The sequence below is a fragment of the Podarcis bocagei genome (genome assembly GCF_964188305.1).
Source record: "Podarcis bocagei genome assembly, chromosome: 1".
In the NCBI taxonomy this organism is placed as follows: Eukaryota; Metazoa; Chordata; class Lepidosauria; order Squamata; family Lacertidae; genus Podarcis; species Podarcis bocagei.
This window is the reverse complement of record NC_138125.1, coordinates 72,072,968-72,091,587: the sequence shown is the minus strand read 5'-3', so window position 1 is coordinate 72,091,587 and position 18,620 is coordinate 72,072,968. Positions and strand designations below refer to the sequence as shown.

Genomic DNA, 18,620 nt, shown 5'->3' with positions numbered 1-18,620 from the left:
TACCTAATAAAACACAGCTACTGCTGCAGTTTTCTAGGGTTTTTTTTTTTTTATTTCATACCCCCCCCCCTTTCTATAATATCACACTCAAGGCAGTATGCAAACAGAAATAGAAATAGAAATCACACAAGATTAAACCAATCCTAGCAATAAAACAAAACAAACAGTAAACGCAGCATTATAAAAATTCTTAGCAACAGGAAGCTAAAACATGATCAGAGGGTCTCTTACTATGACATGCTTGCCAAACTAAAACAGAACCCTTTTAAAATTGACTAAGTTAACCTTTCCCAGCATAGTAAATATTCTGTGGTTTACAGGCCACTCCTGAAAAGAACTTCTCCCTCTCTCTTGCCCACGCCTTCTACACTTCTGTTGGTAAAGAGACAGTGATGAGGGCTGCATGAATTTCAATTAGGTTCATGAATTTCAAGTAGGTTCATGGGGGGGGGGGATAATTCCTGAGAAGCACCATTATAGTAAAAGCAGTTCTGAAGTGTGTCAATTCCTAAACTAAGAATAAGGATTACTGTTATTCAGAACCACTATGAACTAGCATATAAAATGAAATGGGTACAGAGAACTTTTCACTACAGTACTGCACATATACAAAAAGTAAAACACAAAAACAGCTTAGGAACTGTAAAACAATGGTACCTGATAGTTTTAAGGGTGGTAAGTTATCAAAGCTTTTGTGTCCTGTTTTGATGTACCGTACAGGAGAATGGTGCTAAATGTTTACGTGGCCAGGGTAGTTTAATATCAAAAGTTAACTGTTATAGAACTGCCAATTCACTTTTGTAGGACAACTGAATAACCCCTGGTGTTATTTCAGAGATGGTGATAAATTTCCCAGTTCTAAAATAATTACTGCCACCTGCTGAAGCAGCAAATAGTACTCTGTGGATGGGAAAGAAATAAAAATGGGGGGGGGGAGATGTGCTGCTTCATTGTTGGTGGATTTTGATAAGGGTCATCTTGGGAATTCAGAGGAAACCTTTTGACTAAAGGATTTTAAAGAGCTCACAATTTTTTAATTAAAAAAATCTCAAATTTAGTTATTGGTTTTTCTACCCAAGTTGATGCAGACTTCAGAGTAATAATAGGACTACTTCTGTCTTAGAAACAAACATTATAGCTGAATTACAAAACAAACATTGCATTTGGCCTACGTGAACTGTGCCCTTGAGTATACATGACCCAGCATGCCCTTCAGGGCAAACTGGAAGCTTCCGTTGTTGCAGAACACAAAAAGCCTGCCTCGTAAAAAGAGCAAGCTACCAAAATATGTTTCGGTATCTGCACTGGATTCCTATTATCCACCAGGGCATAATTCTAGGTATTGAATTGGCTTTGACTTTAAAACGTCTAATGGTGCAATCCTATTCACACTTACCTGGCAGTAAATTGCTGGGTCTTACTTTTGAGAAGATATATATATAGGATTACACCATAACGCCTGAGTCTTAAATACACTTAATAAAGATACTCAGTGCTCTCCTCCTCTGCAACTAATTACTATCTCTTACAGCTGATAGGCACACCATTTTAGCATTTCCACCCTGCAACATTATTTAGACAGCATGGATAAGAAGCATTTTTTGTGAATGTTCTACGCTAATTTTATTCACATCTGTTCAAAACTGTGGTATAATAGATAAAAGGGTTGGGCATGGAACGGGGAACTGAGGTCTAAATTCAGCAATGAAGCTTAGTGGATGATGTGAACCAGCTACTCTATTTTAAACCAATCTACTTCATATGATTCTGTGAGGATAAAAGGGGATTACCCAAATATTAACATTTTAACAAATGTGAAAAACTAATAAAGACATGCTGCCAAACACCAAACATGTTTTAAATGAGTTATATTACTTCTATTTGAAAAACTGGTGGTGGTGGTATTCATTATATTTTTTAATAAATCTGTTCTCTGTATGCATGATTTAAATTATTATTTGTACTGGGGTTTTTATTAAAGGAGGAGTACTTTTTCATTCTTTGAATGAGTTAGATACGAATGATAGCCAAGGACACAGGCAAGGAAATAATTTAGACTCAATGGTTTAAATTCTTTTTTCAATGTTTCCTTTATTTTTTTTTAATGATTGTTTTATTATACAATAAGAAAAGAGACAACATTTTCTACAGCATTTATTTTGAGCAATATTAACATTGAAAACAGAAAAAAATATTCAGGTGCGGCTAGTAATTCTATAAACTCTAGCTTAATGTGTTCTCTATTATAACAACCATGGATACCATATTCAAGAAATTCATATAGACTGAAAAACTCTCTTCATTTACAGCAAATCTAGTACAGTGGTGCCTCGCAAGACGAAATTAATTCGTTCCGCGAGTTTTTTCGTCTAGTGAATTTTTCGTCTTACGAAGCACGGTGTTGGAAAAGTTTTGGAAAAGCTTCAAAAATCGCCAAAAAACTCAAAAAAGGCTACCACACCGCGTTCTATGAGTTGCTCCTCGAAGTCAAGTCGCAACTTATTAACGGTGTTAAGAAAAAGGAAACAAACTTGCAAAAAACGCAAGACCTTTTCGTCTTGCGAAGGAAGCCCATAGGGAAATTCGTCTTGCGAAGCAGCTCAAAAACCGCAAAACCCTTTCATCTAGCGAGTTTTTCGTCTTGCGAGGCATTCGTCTTGCGGGGCACCACTGTATAACTGGAAACTCACTACTCTTTGGGGGAGTTAAAATGACTCTCCTTTTAAAGAGTCAGATGAAAACCAGGACATCTAAGAAGACCACCCCACCCCACCTGCAATCACACCTGATCCCAACTAGCAGTATAGCAATTGGGATTGGGAATGAGGCTAAAGAGAGATAAGACTGCAGGGGATGTATCATGGATGAGGCTTCACAGAGTGTTGTGTGTGGCACAGTGGGTCAGTGCATCTTGCTGTGAACCAGAAGGTTGGTGGTTCGAACCCACCCAGGGACAGCTGTGGGTAGGATTCCTGCATCGCAGGGGCTTGGACTAGATGAGCCTCAGGGTCCCTTCCAACTCTTATGATTCAAAGAAGCAATGAGGGTTGAGAGCTTGAGGCATTATACTGAGTGAAACAACTGTATCTCAGCTTCTGCTATGATTTGTCTGCAAGGGATTCCTTCGCATTTTAAATTTTACTGCTCAAGTGGGAGGGTGAAAAAAGGCTCTGAAAAAGCAAAACTGATGCATCTCAGAAATAGCCTTTATCGGTCTCACTCCTATGCAGTCAGGCACATTTCAGCAATTGACTGGCTTCATAATTACCCTATATCTGTTTGCAGTACACATAGACAAGGGATTGGCATAAAGAGAACACAGGTATAATGTGAGCTGCTGGTATTAAATGGACAGTCAAACTTCACTCCACCCACCCTCTGCTCCCCATGTTGGTTGCACCAATCCACTTCTGGTGCGCAATCACCCTATATGAGTGAGAATTGAAAACAATGCGGGGGAGCTCCTTTCCTTTTCTAGAATTAAAGAGTAGAATTCCTGAATGCAGTTCCCGTGTTATTTCTTTCCACATCACTTTCTGGTCTTCTAGTAAACACAGAACCAAGAACTCTCTGCTTAACTCCATGGGAAGCCTTGCTTCAACTGATGTCCAGAGATTTGGTCTTTGGTTGCCACATTTTGTTAGCAAGACAACATAACAATGGCTATAAGTTGCATTGGGAACAGTGCATACTCATACCAGATGAATTTTGGATTCATTTTTTTCACTAGAGGAGACAATAGGCTTAAGACATTGCCACATATGGTAAAATTGTAATGGACACTATAAATATGTGTGGAATTACTGGTGATGTTGCCAGATGGCTGTTTCCAGCTACAATCTATTAAGCGATGAGAATTTATGAAATAATTTTAAGAACAGCATATCAAATGTCTTACTTTTATTATTAATAACTATTGCATATGACAAAACAGTAGTGTAAACACAAATTGTTAAGACAGCATATAGCTGTCTTACTACCTATTAAAATTACATTACACTGAAAATGTAATCTTCCCATAGGACCTAAAAATGAAATTGATTGACCACTGCTATGAAGTTCAGGTGAAATATCTTAAGAGACATTTTCTGACTCCCCTCTTACGCACATCTTATTTTGATTGATGTTTTGTTCTTTGCAGCACTCCACACGTCACACCTGAGAAAGACCTTTAGCTGGCCAAAACATTGGTCTTTTAGTTTTTTCACTTTCCTGTGTACAAAGGAAATAAATGGGCAGATTGTTAGAGAAGCTAGTCTTTTCAAATATTGTTTCACACTGCATTTTACTTGGCAAAATAATTAGGTAGCTTGCAAGACCTTCAAGCGCTAACCTGTTTACACAACTGAACATGAAGAAAGAATCGCCCTGGTCTGACTGAAGTTTACTAATACATCCCTAAGCATATTGTCAAAGCTTTATATTAAAAGCTGTGGAAAGAATTAGCTTTGGGGCCACTAAACAATCAAGTTTTGTTATGTTCTGTATTGCTTTTGTATTCTTACAGCGTGCCGTCGCCGCCTTTTGGGCTGGATACACTCTTGTCTGTATGAGGGCCACTGGAATCCCTTGGGAGCCACTTGGCTATTTTCATGCTCCTCTGAATCAGAGTCATCTTGCTGCACCGAGCAGAACTGCTTTTCTGGGTAAATGTCTTTTAACTTGCTTTCAAAGAATATTTCCAGGCATCGTCCAGCCTCAGCTACCTCTGAATCAGGCTGCAAGAGAAGGCATCATAATTTGTTACGACAGCATGTGGTTCACTTAGTAAGACATGCTCTCTCTGTTGCTAGATCTATGAAACTCTTGATTTATTATTATACTCACCATTTAAAGAATTGATACAATTTACAGTTAAATAGAAAACAACCACCCAGGAGAATTGTCCAGCACAGAGTGAGAAGAAAGGTCAAGGCAATGGTATATGAGAATAAATAATACTATACATTGAATAAGAATCTTTCCAAAATGTTAAATAAGCCAAGGGTGAGCATGGGAAGGCTGGCTTCTTGGTGGTATTAGGAAATAAATGGAAATCAGACATTGGGAGGAAAATCAGGTTTTTTAGATTACCTATTAATGGTGAGTAAATTTCTCTAAAAGATCAAGGTGCTGAACCCTACAGAATTAGTTTTGTAGATAGCAAATATCTAAGGACAAGCCAAATAATATTCCAAAGCCCCAGCATAGAAGGTAGGTTTTCCTGGTATGTTATCGCCATTGTTCAGGTGCAACAGACAAAGGCAACACAAAGGCAAGGATCAGCCAATTTAGTCAGTGAGTGACAATAATCATGGACAAGGAGGATAAATCAGGTTCCTGTCCATTCCTTTTAAATAACTTGCTATTTTTTTTAAAAAAAAAAAAAACCTTCAAAGCAGAGGATCCTGTAAATGAAGATAATGAGAATGTAACGTAATAGAGAATAATAGATTTTTCAGCACCACCTATTGTGGTCTCTCACTCCAGAATTACTGCCAGTATTTGTAGTATTTGCATCTTTTGTCCAGGATACTGAGAAATTGCCTTTGATTAGTGGCTACTTGCTATCTTTTCTCCAGGTTGCTATTTTTTCACACTATGTAAATCCAATTGACAATCCTGTGTTGGGATTATTCAAAGTTAGGTTAAAGAATCAAGGCCCAAATAAAAATATTCAGAGATGGAGAGGAATAGCCACTGCCCAGATTATTTGCCCAGGTGATGCAGTGAATTCCGAATTGCAAGAACTTACATAGTTGAATGTTGCACAATTCCAGAACATAAGGCGCACATCTGCTACCAGCTCATCAGCGGTGGAGTAATGCAGCTTGTTCTTTTTCTGGAGCTTTTTCCGGATGGTGGACAAATCCATGGGCCTTTTGATGATCTGATAATAATGTCGAGCCTGTAAATAAATATCACAATCATTCTTTACAGCTAAAAGCATTGCTGTGAAGTAGGCAAGTGTTTTTTCTACCTTTAATATGTTTTAGATTCACAGTTTTGTTTTTTATACATTTTTATTTATAAATCCCTAACATCACAACACAATGCTATACATAATTATGCAAAATAACTTTAACATAACCATAACAATAACAATAAAGTGCACAACAATTTACTGTACATTAAATAAGAAAATTCACAAACACAGTAAACACATCTGCTTACCCACAACCATCAGAGACTGCTTAGGCAGGGGAAATGTCTTCATCTAAAATCTAACCTATTTTTTTCTGGAGAAGTGGCGGTTAAATTACTGAGACAACTCTCTGATTCAGCAGTCCCTGATGGTTGTTGCTAAGTAGATGTATTTAATGTGTTCATGAATTTTCTCTTTAACGTGTAGTAAATAATTGTGAATTGTTTTATTTTAGATTCCTTTCCAATATGGAATATGGCTTTTTCACAGCATTTACTGGGTCAACATTTTCAATGAACTATTCAACACATCCTTATGATTCCCTTCCTGCTCAAGCATTGTTAGCTCAGACACTATTAGTGCTTGCACACACACACACACACACACACACACACACACACACACACACCCCTACAATGATGCACAGTGGGCAAAAAATTACACTTACAATGAAATGTATTTTCCATTTTGATGCCAGTTCTGGTTTGGATTTTTTAATTTTTTTTAGAACTCTTCACTGTTCTTTTTTTTGTGTGCTTCTAAGTAATTTTGTGTTCTCCACAAACATGGCCACCTCATCACTCACTACTAACTCTAGATTATTTATGAGTAAATTTAAAGCACTGGTCTCAATACAGATCCTCCAGGGACCCCAATGATTACCTCCTTCCACTGTGAGAATTGTCAATTTGTTTCTGCTCCCTGATTCCTGTTCTTTCACTAGTTACTGGCCCCTCATCTTATCCCATGACTGAAAAGCTTGCTCAGGACACTTTGGTGAGGGGTTTCTCATGCTACCATTTGGTGAGATGATGCGGTGAGCCAAGCCAAGTACAGTGTTCCTTAACTGACAAACACCAGGCTTCTGATGAGATAACATTAAAGGAGCTCAGCTTCTCTTTCTTAGGGTGGGCGGCGGCAGAATGGGTGGGAAGAGACAGAGAGATATAATAGCACTCTACTTATGATTATAGTGACAAAACTAGAGAAGTGGAACAATTCTGAGAAAGAATACAGTGGTGCCCTGCAAGACGAATGCCTCGCAAGACGGAAAACCCGCTAGACGAAAGGGTTTTCCGTTTTGGAGGTGCTTCGCAAAACGAATTTCCTATGGGCTTGCTTCGCAAGACGAAAATGTCTTGCGAGTTCCTGCGGGGTTTTTTTCCTCCCCCCCCTTTTTCCCAAGCCGCTAAGCCGCTTATCAGCTGATCCGCTAAGCCGCTTATCAGCTGATCCGCTAAACCACTTATCAGCTGATCCGCTAAGCCGCTAATAGCGCTAATCCGCTAAGCCACTAATGGGCTTGCTTCGCAAGACGAAAAAACCGCAAGACAAAGAGACTCGCGGAACGGATTCTTTTCGTCTTGCGAGGCACCACTGTACTGTGAAGTAGAAAGTAGTTGTAGCCCACCATCTGAGCTGAGGGTGCCCCCAGACTGTCACTGTTTAGCAAGAGATTCAAGCACATACTGTAACTTAATGTCTGCACAGTTAAAATTGATTAAAGGGCTCTGTCACCCTAGTGCAACACATTTACTTTAGAAGAAGAAGAAGAATTGGACGTTTGCAGTTAGGAAAGTGATAGGGAAATGCATTGACAAGTGTGAGATGAATGAATAACTATATAAATACCCCAAAAGCAAATCAGGAAGAATGCTCAATAAACAGGTCATCTGGAGGGTTCCTAAGATCATTTTTTTAACCAAGCAAAGCTTCCTTCATACTGAAAAGCATAGGAAAATGATGTGAAATTAAATTCTGGTAACACTTACCAGAGGACTGACTGGTTCATGGAATGGAAGACTCAGGTTGTTGCAGAGCAGTGAAAGTATCAGTTTCTCACACTTCTGTAAAATGTAAGTTTTAAAATTAACTTTGGTTATAAAAGAACTATATGAATACGTGCATTAATAGTTGATATTTTGGCCAGATACTTCATTTCTCAGTATTCCACTCACACCCAATTCTAAATCAGGTTTCTCTACTTGCAAAAGTTGGAGAAACCCTTGGCTAATTTTCACTAAGCATATATTACCATTTCAAAAAGCACAAGTTGCATTGCTAAAGTCCAACATTATAGCAATTATATTAATTTTTTTAAATCTCTTAAATAAATTTTGTATACCGCTGAATTGTAGAAAACCTCAATTTTTTGATATAAACTATATGCTTCCCCTTCTATCCTCTCCACCCTCCCAGCCCCCAAAACTGAGGTGTGTAATTTGGTCCTGACTTATGTTCAGAGTAGATGGAGTCTACTGTATTTTACTTCACATTTTTATTCTGTATCGTTTTCCTTGGGACATTTGCACATATTGAAGAGACAATGTACATGTTTGGAAAAGAAGGAGGGCTCAAACATTACTCAAACATGTTTATATGCTTTTGTTGATACTGGACTTACCTTCTGATCATAGTCGTCAAGGCCATAAAGTACTCTCGCTGGCATTAGCGTGTTACTGTAGCTAAAACGTGTGTTTTCACAGTCATACGCAACCTCTGGCTTCTCTACATTGCGACAAAGCGTGCACACCCATTCGCCTCTGGAGCACAGAAGGAAAATACAACATCAGATTGTTGCTGTAGATCACTGGTCCTTGAATTAATATGCCAATGGCAGATGCCTAAGAGGAAGCCTTAACACCATGTTGGAGAACAATGCTCCCTTCCTGGTCACCTCAGACAGAAGAAGCCCATTTTGATGGATTGTGTATTTTCTTTAACAATCAATGTGTTTAATTGAGTACAGGAATGGATGCAACAAACAAACAGCAGGAGTTGAGAAAAGAAGCTGTGATGAAGTTCTTTTTAACAACAACTAGACTGCAGTAATGGGGGGGAGACATGAACAAACACAGGAAGTCTCTTCTGCTCCTCTACCTTGCTATCTTCAATATATGACATGGTTTTCATCACAGACAAGAATTACAACGCATGACTTCCCACTGTGTTAGTTTCTTATACGTTCCATACCTAACATGAATCAAGTTCTCTGGTTTCTTCAAAATCCCCCAAAACAAATTACTGTAAAGGAAAAAGATGCCAATATATGGATATTATGTGTGTCCCTATGCATGTAGCATATAGCATGGGAAGAATTGTAGCTCTGTAGTAAAAAAAAATTCTTTGCATGCAGGTTCAATCTTGGGAAATAGTCCTGATTGAAAACCTAAAGAGTTACTGTTAGTTAGTATAGATCGTGCTGAGCTAGATGGAAAAATGTTCTGACCTGGTATGACGATTGCACTCCCCCCCCCCCATCCATGCTATATCAGATTATTTCAGGGTGGATTACAGTCAATAAAATGACAATACAACATAAACAATAAAACCTTCTAAAAATTAATACACCCCCCAAAATCCAATAATCAGCGGAAAAATCAACATGAACAGCTCAAATAAAACAGTAGCTAATTTCGCCAAATGGTTGAGTTTATAGACAGGACTTAACTTGGCACCAGACAAAGCTAATGATGGTGCCAACACAGCTCCTAAGGGGAAGGCAAGACACAACCAGGAAACTATAGTGGAGAATGCCCTCTCTTTCACCTCCACATAGCATACATCTCCCACAGGTGGGGCACATAGGAAAAAACCTCTCCAGCAGATCTTTATGCCTAGGTAAATATAGGGAAAGGCTCACCCTCAAACATCCAAGTCACAAGGCATTTAGGGCTTTAAATGTCATCACTAAACACCTTGAATTTGGGCTGGAAAAGTATTAGCTGACAGTGCAGTTCCTTTAAAACTGGTGTTTATATCCTGCCCTTCCTCTCCAAGCTCAAAGTCTTTATGTTTTAGCAAAGCATTGCCAGGTTATCAACTTTGTAAGATTAGAGAGACCTTGAGCTGTTTCTTGTTCTTCCCATCTTCACCATTTGAAGATCACTGAACACAGGCCTCTCTGAGATGGAAGATGCACCTCCTGGCTGCCTAATGTCACTTACATACCAGTAGCCACCAAATGTCTGCACCCAAGTCCCAAGATATCCTGTTGATCATCCTGTGAGCACTAACTGGCAGCAGGACACTTTTCAAATACAGTGGTACCCCTAGTTACGAACTTAATTCATTCCGGAGGTCCGTTCTTAACCTGAAGCTATTCTTAACTAGAGGCATGCTTTCGGTAATGGGGCCTCTTGCTGCCACTGCGCCGCCGGCACACAATTTCCGTTCCCATCCTGGGGCAAAGTTCTAAACTCAAGATAACTGTTCTAGGATAGCGGAGTTTGTAACCTGAAGCATTTGTAACTCGAGGTACATATATATATATATATATATATATATATATGCAGGTTTTGTTGTCTTCGGGTGTCTTCCCGTGTAAGAGTTGGGGTGTCTAGGCGACGTTTCGACGAGGTCTCACTCGTCATCTTCAGGCTGGTGCTTTCGGCTTCTTGTTACTGGAACAGAGCAGGATCTCAGTGTTTGAGTTCCTATAAATACTGTTGAGGGGGTGTGGTGTATAGCCTCCAACGTTCTGGGCAGAGAGGAAGTTCCCAGGTTAGTGTGTCTTTTCTTCTTTTGTTCATTAATTACTTGAGGGATATCTTGAGTGATTTCTTGAGTGATATTATGAGTACCACTTAGGAGGGTCATTAGGTGTGGATTAGTTGCTAAAGCTTTCGTGTCTTGACCTCTTGACCTTGTGAAGAGTTTTTTCTGAGAAGATGGCTGTACTGCACTTAGTTGTGCTCTGGCTTGGCTTCGTGTATAGGGGCGAGCTGTGGTTTTGTGCCCTGTGCCAGCCAGATCTGTGTAGGGATTGCAGGGGGGTGCAGCATCCGGAGGTGCCACTATGGTTTGGCTACTGGATGGTGTCTGTAATTTATCTGTGGAGAGGGTCTGGGTTTGGGTCTGGTGTGGTTGATTGGAGATGGCGTTCTGTGTGCCTCTGGTTCTGGTGTCGGTTTTTGTGGGGAGGGCTATTTTCCAGATGTCTGGCAGGCGGGACGTATCGTCACGCTTGTTCATGTTGTGAGGGTGTTTCTCTATCTCGATGGCTTCCATGATTATTCTCTTGTGGTGGTGTTCCATGTTAAAGAGCAATTTGGAATCTGAAAAATTAATTTCGTGTCCTGTTTCTTTCATGTGTTGGTAAAGAGAGGAAGTTTTTTCTTCTTTTTTGACGGCATTCTTGTGTTCTGCGATACGTGCATTTATTCGTCTGTTTGTTTGACCAATGTACGTGGCTGGGCAGACTTTGCAGGGTATTTCATAGACCCCTTGGTTTTCTAACTGGATTTTATCTTTGGGGTTTCTGAGGATATTGGCTATTTTTTGGTTGGTGCAAAAGGCTGTTTTGATATTGTGTTTATGGAGGATTTTGCTAATTTTATCTGTAGTGCCCTTGATATAAGGAAGGAGGGCCATGCCATTGTTTTCTTCTGTGTCTTGCTTTTTGGGGGGTGTTTCTTTTTGGATTAGCTTCGTAACCCTGTTTTGCTGGTATCCGTTGGCGATTAACACATTTGAAAGATTCTGTAACTCAGTTGTCAAGTGGTCTTTGTCAGCCAGGCGTTTGGTTCTGGAGATGAGAGTCTTGGCTACGGAGTTTATTTGTGCAGGGTGGTGGTGTGATTGTGCATGTAAGTAGCGGTTGGTGTGTGTTTTTTTCCGGTAGATAGTGTGTCCTAGGGAGCCATCAGGTTTTTTGTAGATTAGGACGTCAAGGAAGGGAAGTTGGTTGTTGGCTTCTATTTCCATAGTGAATTGTATTTTGGGGTGTAGGCTGTTGAGATGTGTGAGGAAGCTATCTAGTTTTTTCTTCCCGTGTGGCCAAATTACAAAGGTGTCGTCAACATACCTGAGCCAAAGTTTGGGTTTGTGTTCTGACTTGTCTAAAGCATTGGTTTCAAAGTGTTCCATGTACAGATTTGCGATGACCGGTGAGAGGGGTGATCCCATAGGTGCTCCTTCTATCTGTTTGTATCTTTGTCCATTGTGGATGAAGTACGTGTTGGTTAGGCAGTGGTTGGTCAAGCTAGCCTAACCAAAATCAACCCAGATGAAGCCAATAAAATCAGACTTGAAGTCACCAACATCCTCTGCTCCAGCAAACCTACCCAAGTAGGTCGTCGGGATGTAGGTTTTGCTTCTTTATTGTTTCTATGAACTGGAAGGAGTTTGTAACGTGTGAAGCGATAGATTCTGCATAGGGCTGAAGTTGCTTAGCGAGAAATTTAGCGAGATTTTGTAGAGGTGAGCCTATGGAGCTGATTATTGGTCTGAGTGGTGTTCCTTCTTTGTGTATCTTGGGGAGACCGTAGAGTTTGGGGCATCTGGATGATTTTTCTCTGGGGATGATTCTTAGCTGGATTTCTTCACTGATAGGAGAGGCTTTTATTTTGGATTTGGTGGTTTTTTCCAGATAGGTGGTGGGATCTGTTTTTATAGGTTGGTAGGTAGGGTCTTGGAGTAGATTTGATAGTTTTGCTTGGTAGTCCGATGTGTTCATCACAACAGTGGCATTACCTTTGTCTGCTGGGAGAATGATTATGTTGTTGTCTTTCCTCAGGTTGGTGAGTGCTTTCTGTTCTTCTTTGTGTAAATTGCTTCTGGGTGGTTTGCTGGAGCAGAGGATGTTGGTGACTTCAAGTCTGATTTTATTGGCTTCATCTGGGTTGATTTTGGTTAGGCTAGCTTGACCAACCACTGCCTAACCAACACGTACTTCATCCACAATGGACAAAGATACAAACAGATAGAAGGAGCACCTATGGGATCACCCCTCTCACCGGTCATCGCAAATCTGTACATGGAACACTTTGAAACCAATGCTTTAGACAAGTCAGAACACAAACCCAAACTTTGGCTCAGGTATGTTGACGACACCTTTGTAATTTGGCCACACGGGAAGAAAAAACTAGATAGCTTCCTCACACATCTCAACAGCCTACACCCCAAAATACAATTCACTATGGAAATAGAAGCCAACAACCAACTTCCCTTCCTTGACGTCCTAATCTACAAAAAACCTGATGGCTCCCTAGGACACACTATCTACCGGAAAAAAACACACACCAACCGCTACTTACATGCACAATCACACCACCACCCTGCACAAATAAACTCCGTAGCCAAGACTCTCATCTCCAGAACCAAACGCCTGGCTGACAAAGACCACTTGACAACTGAGTTACAGAATCTTTCAAATGTGTTAATCGCCAACGGATACCAGCAAAACAGGGTTACGAAGCTAATCCAAAAAGAAACACCCCCCAAAAAGCAAGACACAGAAGAAAACAATGGCATGGCCCTCCTTCCTTATATCAAGGGCACTACAGATAAAATTAGCAAAATCCTCCATAAACACAATATCAAAACAGCCTTTTGCACCAACCAAAAAATAGCCAATATCCTCAGAAACCCCAAAGATAAAATCCAGTTAGAAAACCAAGGGGTCTATGAAATACCCTGCAAAGTCTGCCCAGCCACGTACATTGGTCAAACAAACAGACGAATAAATGCACGTATCGCAGAACACAAGAATGCCGTCAAAAAAGAAGAAAAAACTTCCTCTCTTTACCAACACATGAAAGAAACAGGACACGAAATTAATTTTTCAGATTCCAAATTGCTCTTTAACATGGAACACCACCACAAGAGAATAATCATGGAAGCCATCGAGATAGAGAAACACCCTCACAACATGAACAAGCGTGACGATACGTCCCGCCTGCCAGACATCTGGAAAATAGCCCTCCCCACAAAAACCGACACCAGAACCAGAGGCACACAGAACGCCATCTCCAATCAACCACACCAGACCCAAACCCAGACCCTCTCCACAGATAAATTACAGACACCATCCAGTAGCCAAACCATAGTGGCACCTCCGGATGCTGCACCCCCCTGCAATCCCTACACAGATCTGGCTGGCACAGGGCACAAAACCACAGCTCGCCCCTATACACGAAGCCAAGCCAGAGCACAACTAAGTGCAGTACAGCCATCTTCTCAGAAAAAACTCTTCACAAGGTCAAGAGGTCAAGACACGAAAGCTTTAGCAACTAATCCACACCTAATGACCCTCCTAAGTGGTACTCATAATATCACTCAAGAAATCACTCAAGATATCCCTCAAGTAATTAATGAACAAAAGAAGAAAAGACACACTAACCTGGGAACTTCCTCTCTGCCCAGAACGTTGGAGGCTATACACCACACCCCCTCAACAGTATTTATAGGAACTCAAACACTGAGATCCTGCTCTGTTCCAGTAACAAGAAGCCGAAAGCACCAGCCTGAAGATGACGAGTGAGACCTCGTCGAAACGTCGCCTAGACACCCCAACTCTTACACGGGAAGACACCCGAAGACACCAAAACCTGCATTCCTGTACCCGTGAAAATCTACGAAAGCATATATATATATATATATATATATATATATATATATATATATATACACATACACATATATATATGAAACCATATATGAAACCATATATGGGTGGCACAAAGTGGATTAGATTCAAATAAGTGGACCTTGAAACATATACCAAATGGAGCAGATATTTCATGTGCTATATGTACTCACACAGGAAAGCTGAGCAAGGCAGGAACATGGCATGAAAGATGGAACACCTTTGGGCAGTAATCACAGCACAATAGCTCTCCTCCGTTCAAACAAACAGCACAGAAGTCCTCGTTCTCAATCGGGTGGTCTTCCTGGGTAAGCACAGATTTTTTCATACTATTACTGAGCCTGTGATCTACAGAAGGATGCAACACTGACTCTGTCAGTTGACTTGTGGGGATTCTCCTTTCCTCCGTGTTCTCAGGCTTGAGATTATGTCTTTCAAGTGGATTTCCTTGATTGACCTAGGATGAAAAGTAAAATCTAAATTAAAGCAGCCTACAATTTTCACATGCAACATTTGAAATAGTACAGAAGATTAAATGCAGTGAATAAACGCCTCAAGGAAAGCAGCCTTACTGCATTCACAATTGAGGATTCCTATCTCACAGTTTCTCTGTAACGCATAGCACATTAAATGCAGTAATTCCCTCAAATGATATGGTTTGGGGGTGGGGAGCTCTAACCAAGATGTCAAGTATATTTGCATTGTCCCCAGTTACATTCATTTAAAAATATGCCCGAAGCTTTAATTGGTTTAATCAATAGATTAACCAACTAATTAGTGAAACTGAGATTTTGTAGCTTGAATGGCAGCATGACCTTCAGAATAGCAGAGCCCCTTCTTCCCGTGCCAGATATATTGGAAAAGAAATGTTAAAATGTACCCTCATTCCAGTTTGAAGCCAAACCTAGAAGACATTTAGATAACTTTTGATAAGTGGTGGGAATATAAATTATATAAGTAAATTTTTAAAAATGCCTTTCACCTTGGAAGCACCACAACGTTTCTTCTAGCATTGTGAATAGCAGACAATAGACAGATTGTGCTCAGTTGAAATCAGTATTGCTAATGTCTTTTCACTCTAAATCTTTCTCAATACCAATGGAATGTAATCTGCACATTTTAAAAGTGGTTTCAACTCTGGCATTTTGTTTGAATAGCATTTTCCCTCCTCTGGTTCCAATTTCCATGGTCAGTGGAAGCTTCTGTTTATTACACTGTATGTTCTCTTACTCACAAAAATACTAGCCCCTCCTTCAATATTTTGGCTCCTATATTGAAGTCCTGGTAATATGCAAATGTATTGACATTTAATCAACCAATCAGTATTGTATAAATCCAAATGATTAAGCAGTTTCAAAAGGCTTAAATTGGTTGATAGCCACAATCCCAAACAATATTCCTGAGAAATGTAATGTATCTGTTAATCAATCTTTTGTTGTTGTTGTACTACCCTTCATCTGCAGATCTCAGGGCAGTACACAACATAAAATCACAATGTTAAAATTACAAAATACTTAATAAAAATAAGAACAAAACCAAAACAATAATCCCCCTCCCATAACACATTTAAAAGGGTATTGGATGTTAATTAGCCCAAGGCTTGTTGTACAGGAATGTTTTCGTTGGCACCTAAATGTGCATGAAGTCCCCCTACGGTTAAAGACAAGGTCCACTGAATCCAGCAGAAGGAAATGTAGTCCGCAGCAAGGTTGGTGCTGAGGATTCAGCCTTCAGTCTAAAGACCCGAATTTTTACACTCATCACCTTGTATCCAAAAGGGTTTGAAGCTACAGTGGTACCCCGCAAGACGAATGCCTCGCAAGACGGAAAACCCGCAAGACGAAAGGGTTTTCTGTTTTGGAGGCGCTTCGCAAGACGAATTTCCCTATGGGCTTGCATCGCAAGACGAAAGCCCATAGGGAAATGCTGGCGGTCGGGAGCAAAGACTTTCGCCCACAGCCGGCCTTCAGAAGAGGACCTCTTCTGAAGGCCGGCGGGGGGCAAAAGTCTTTGCTCCCCCCCCCGCCTGCCTTCCCCCCCCCCCCGCCTGCCCCGGGCGATCTTAAAATGCTGGCGGGCGGGAGCGAAGCGTTCGCTGCCGACCCCCAGCATTTTAAAATCTCCAAGGGACAGCAGAGAAGTCTCTGTCCCGGGGAGATTTTAAAATGCTGGGGGTCGGGAGCGAAGCGTTAGCTGCCGACCCCCAGCATTTTAAAATCTCCCCCTGTCCCGGGGAGATTTTAAAATGCTGGGGGTCGGGAGCGAAGCGCTGCTGACCCCCAGCATTTTAAAATCTCCCCGTGTCCCGGGAAGGTTTTAAAATGCTGGGGGTCGGGAGCGAAGCGCTGCCGACCCCCAGCATTTTAAAATCTCCCCGTGTCCCGGGAAGGTTTTAAAATGCTGGGGGTCGGGAGCGAAGCGCTGCCGAACCCCAGCATTTTAAAATCTCCCCGTGTCCCGGGAAGGTTTTAAAATGCTGGGGGTCGGCAGCGCTTCGCTCCCGACCCCCAGCATTTTAAAACGCTGTTCCGAAGGGGGGGGCGGGGACACCTGCCCCAGCCGCCCCACTTCGGAAAGCTGTTCCGAAGTGGGGAGGGGGGGCGGGGACACCTGCCCCAGCCGCCCCACTTCGGAAAGCTGTTCCGAAGTGGGGAGGGGGGCGGGGACACCTGCCCCAGCCGCCCCACTTCGGAAAGCTGTTCCGAAGTGGGGAGGGGGGGCGGGGACACCTGCCCCAGCCGCCCCACTTCGGAAAGCTGTTCCGAAGTGGGGAGGGGGGGCGGGGACACCTGCCCCAGCCGCCCCACTTCGGAAAGCTGTTCCGAAGTGGGGAGGGGGGGCGGGGACACCTGCCCCAGCCGCCCCACTTCGGAAAGCTGTTCCGAAGTGGGGCGGGGGGCGGGAACACCTTCTGAAGGCGGGCAGGGGGCGAAAGTCTTTGTCCCCCCTGCCTGCCTTCCCAGGGGCTTTTAAATCGCCCCGGACAGTGGAGAAGTCCTCCGCTGTCCGGGGCGATTTTAAAATGCCGCCCGCCAGCATTTTAAGATCGCCCCGGACAGCGGAGAAGTCCTCCGCTGTCCCAGGGTTTTTTAAAATGCTGGGGGTGGGAAGAAAAGCCCTTGTCCCCCCCCCCCAGCCTTCAGAAGAGGTCCGGGGACAGACTGTCCCCGGACCTGGTCTGAAGGCGGTTTCCCTAGGAACGCATTAATTGATTTTCAATGCATTCCTATGGGAAACCGTGCATCGCAAGACGAAAAAACCGCAAGACGAAGAGACTTGCGGAACGAATTAATTTCGTCTTGCGAGGCACCACTGTATACTGTGTGAACAAATGCTTGTCTACACTACCTGCAAAAACCAGCTGAGTTTTCCTGGCTCTCCCTGAACCCAATCCACCCAAACAAATGCCAGGATCTATATCAACTAGACAGGTTTAGATATTTAACAGCAGATGTTCATGAAACTACAATTCACAATATTCCATGGATTAAGTAACACACTGTAAAACTTAAGTACATCTTTCCCCAATGATCAGTTTATACCAATGTTAATGAGATATTTAGCACCCTTTGAGTAGCACAACAGTTTTTCTATGCATATTGTATGTGAAATGTTTTAGTAGAGGATGATTCTGATTACACTTAAACAGAAATGCTTTGCACCAGTTTCAAAGTTTATATTATTTAAACAGAGCAAAACAGATAAACTTTAATTTTTTAAAAAAATGCTGTTTATTTTTTTCATTAAAGGCAGAACTCCTATGCAGAGATCACCCCAGAGAAAACACTTGGAAGTGGGTGTACGATAAAAGTGTCAGCAGGTCCTACAGAAAGTCAAAGTCACCTGATGCCAACCCTGGGCGGTACTCAATGAATTTTTTCTAGTAGTGCAATGTTTAGCACTAGCTCAAGGGGATCCCCCCCCCCCCGTCCCCTTGCACACTCCCTTTGCCTTCCTAAAACAGAACAGATTTAGGGGGAATGTAGGGGGAGAAAGGGAGAATGTTCTGTTGTGCACAGATAAATTCTGGCACGGATGGAACGTTCACCTTAGTGCTGCATTGAATACAACCCAGCAATTATCAAAGAAAGGTTTCACTTGTTGTGTACTGCTGTTCTGATAAACATC

General features: G+C 41.7%; 1 protein-coding gene and 1 long non-coding RNA gene across 4 annotated transcripts in view; one reads left to right on the top strand and one right to left on the bottom strand.

Moving 5' to 3' along the window:
• Nucleotides 1-3,885: 3,885 nt before the first annotated feature.
• TRIM66 (tripartite motif containing 66) overlaps nucleotides 3,886-18,620 on the bottom strand; it is a 66,500-nt gene continuing 51,765 nt past the window's right edge. For all 3 annotated transcript variants that reach the window (XM_081206966.1, XM_081206965.1, XM_081206967.1), the window contains 6 exons: nucleotides 14,666-14,949; nucleotides 8,529-8,667; nucleotides 7,897-7,971; nucleotides 5,735-5,887; nucleotides 4,506-4,718; nucleotides 3,886-4,212 (listed from right to left, as the gene is read on the bottom strand). In XM_081206966.1, the coding sequence (XP_081063092.1) occupies nucleotides 4,153-4,212; nucleotides 4,506-4,718; nucleotides 5,735-5,887; nucleotides 7,897-7,971; nucleotides 8,529-8,667; nucleotides 14,666-14,949 (924 nt within the window). In that variant the 3' untranslated portion in view covers nucleotides 3,886-4,152. The remainder of the gene's footprint in view (nucleotides 4,213-4,505; nucleotides 4,719-5,734; nucleotides 5,888-7,896; nucleotides 7,972-8,528; nucleotides 8,668-14,665; nucleotides 14,950-18,620) is intronic.
• LOC308584024 lies at nucleotides 4,509-18,447 on the top strand. Its single transcript, XR_014006503.1, has 3 exons — nucleotides 4,509-4,646; nucleotides 14,670-14,800; nucleotides 18,242-18,447. It is a non-coding gene; the product is annotated as an uncharacterized lncRNA (long non-coding RNA).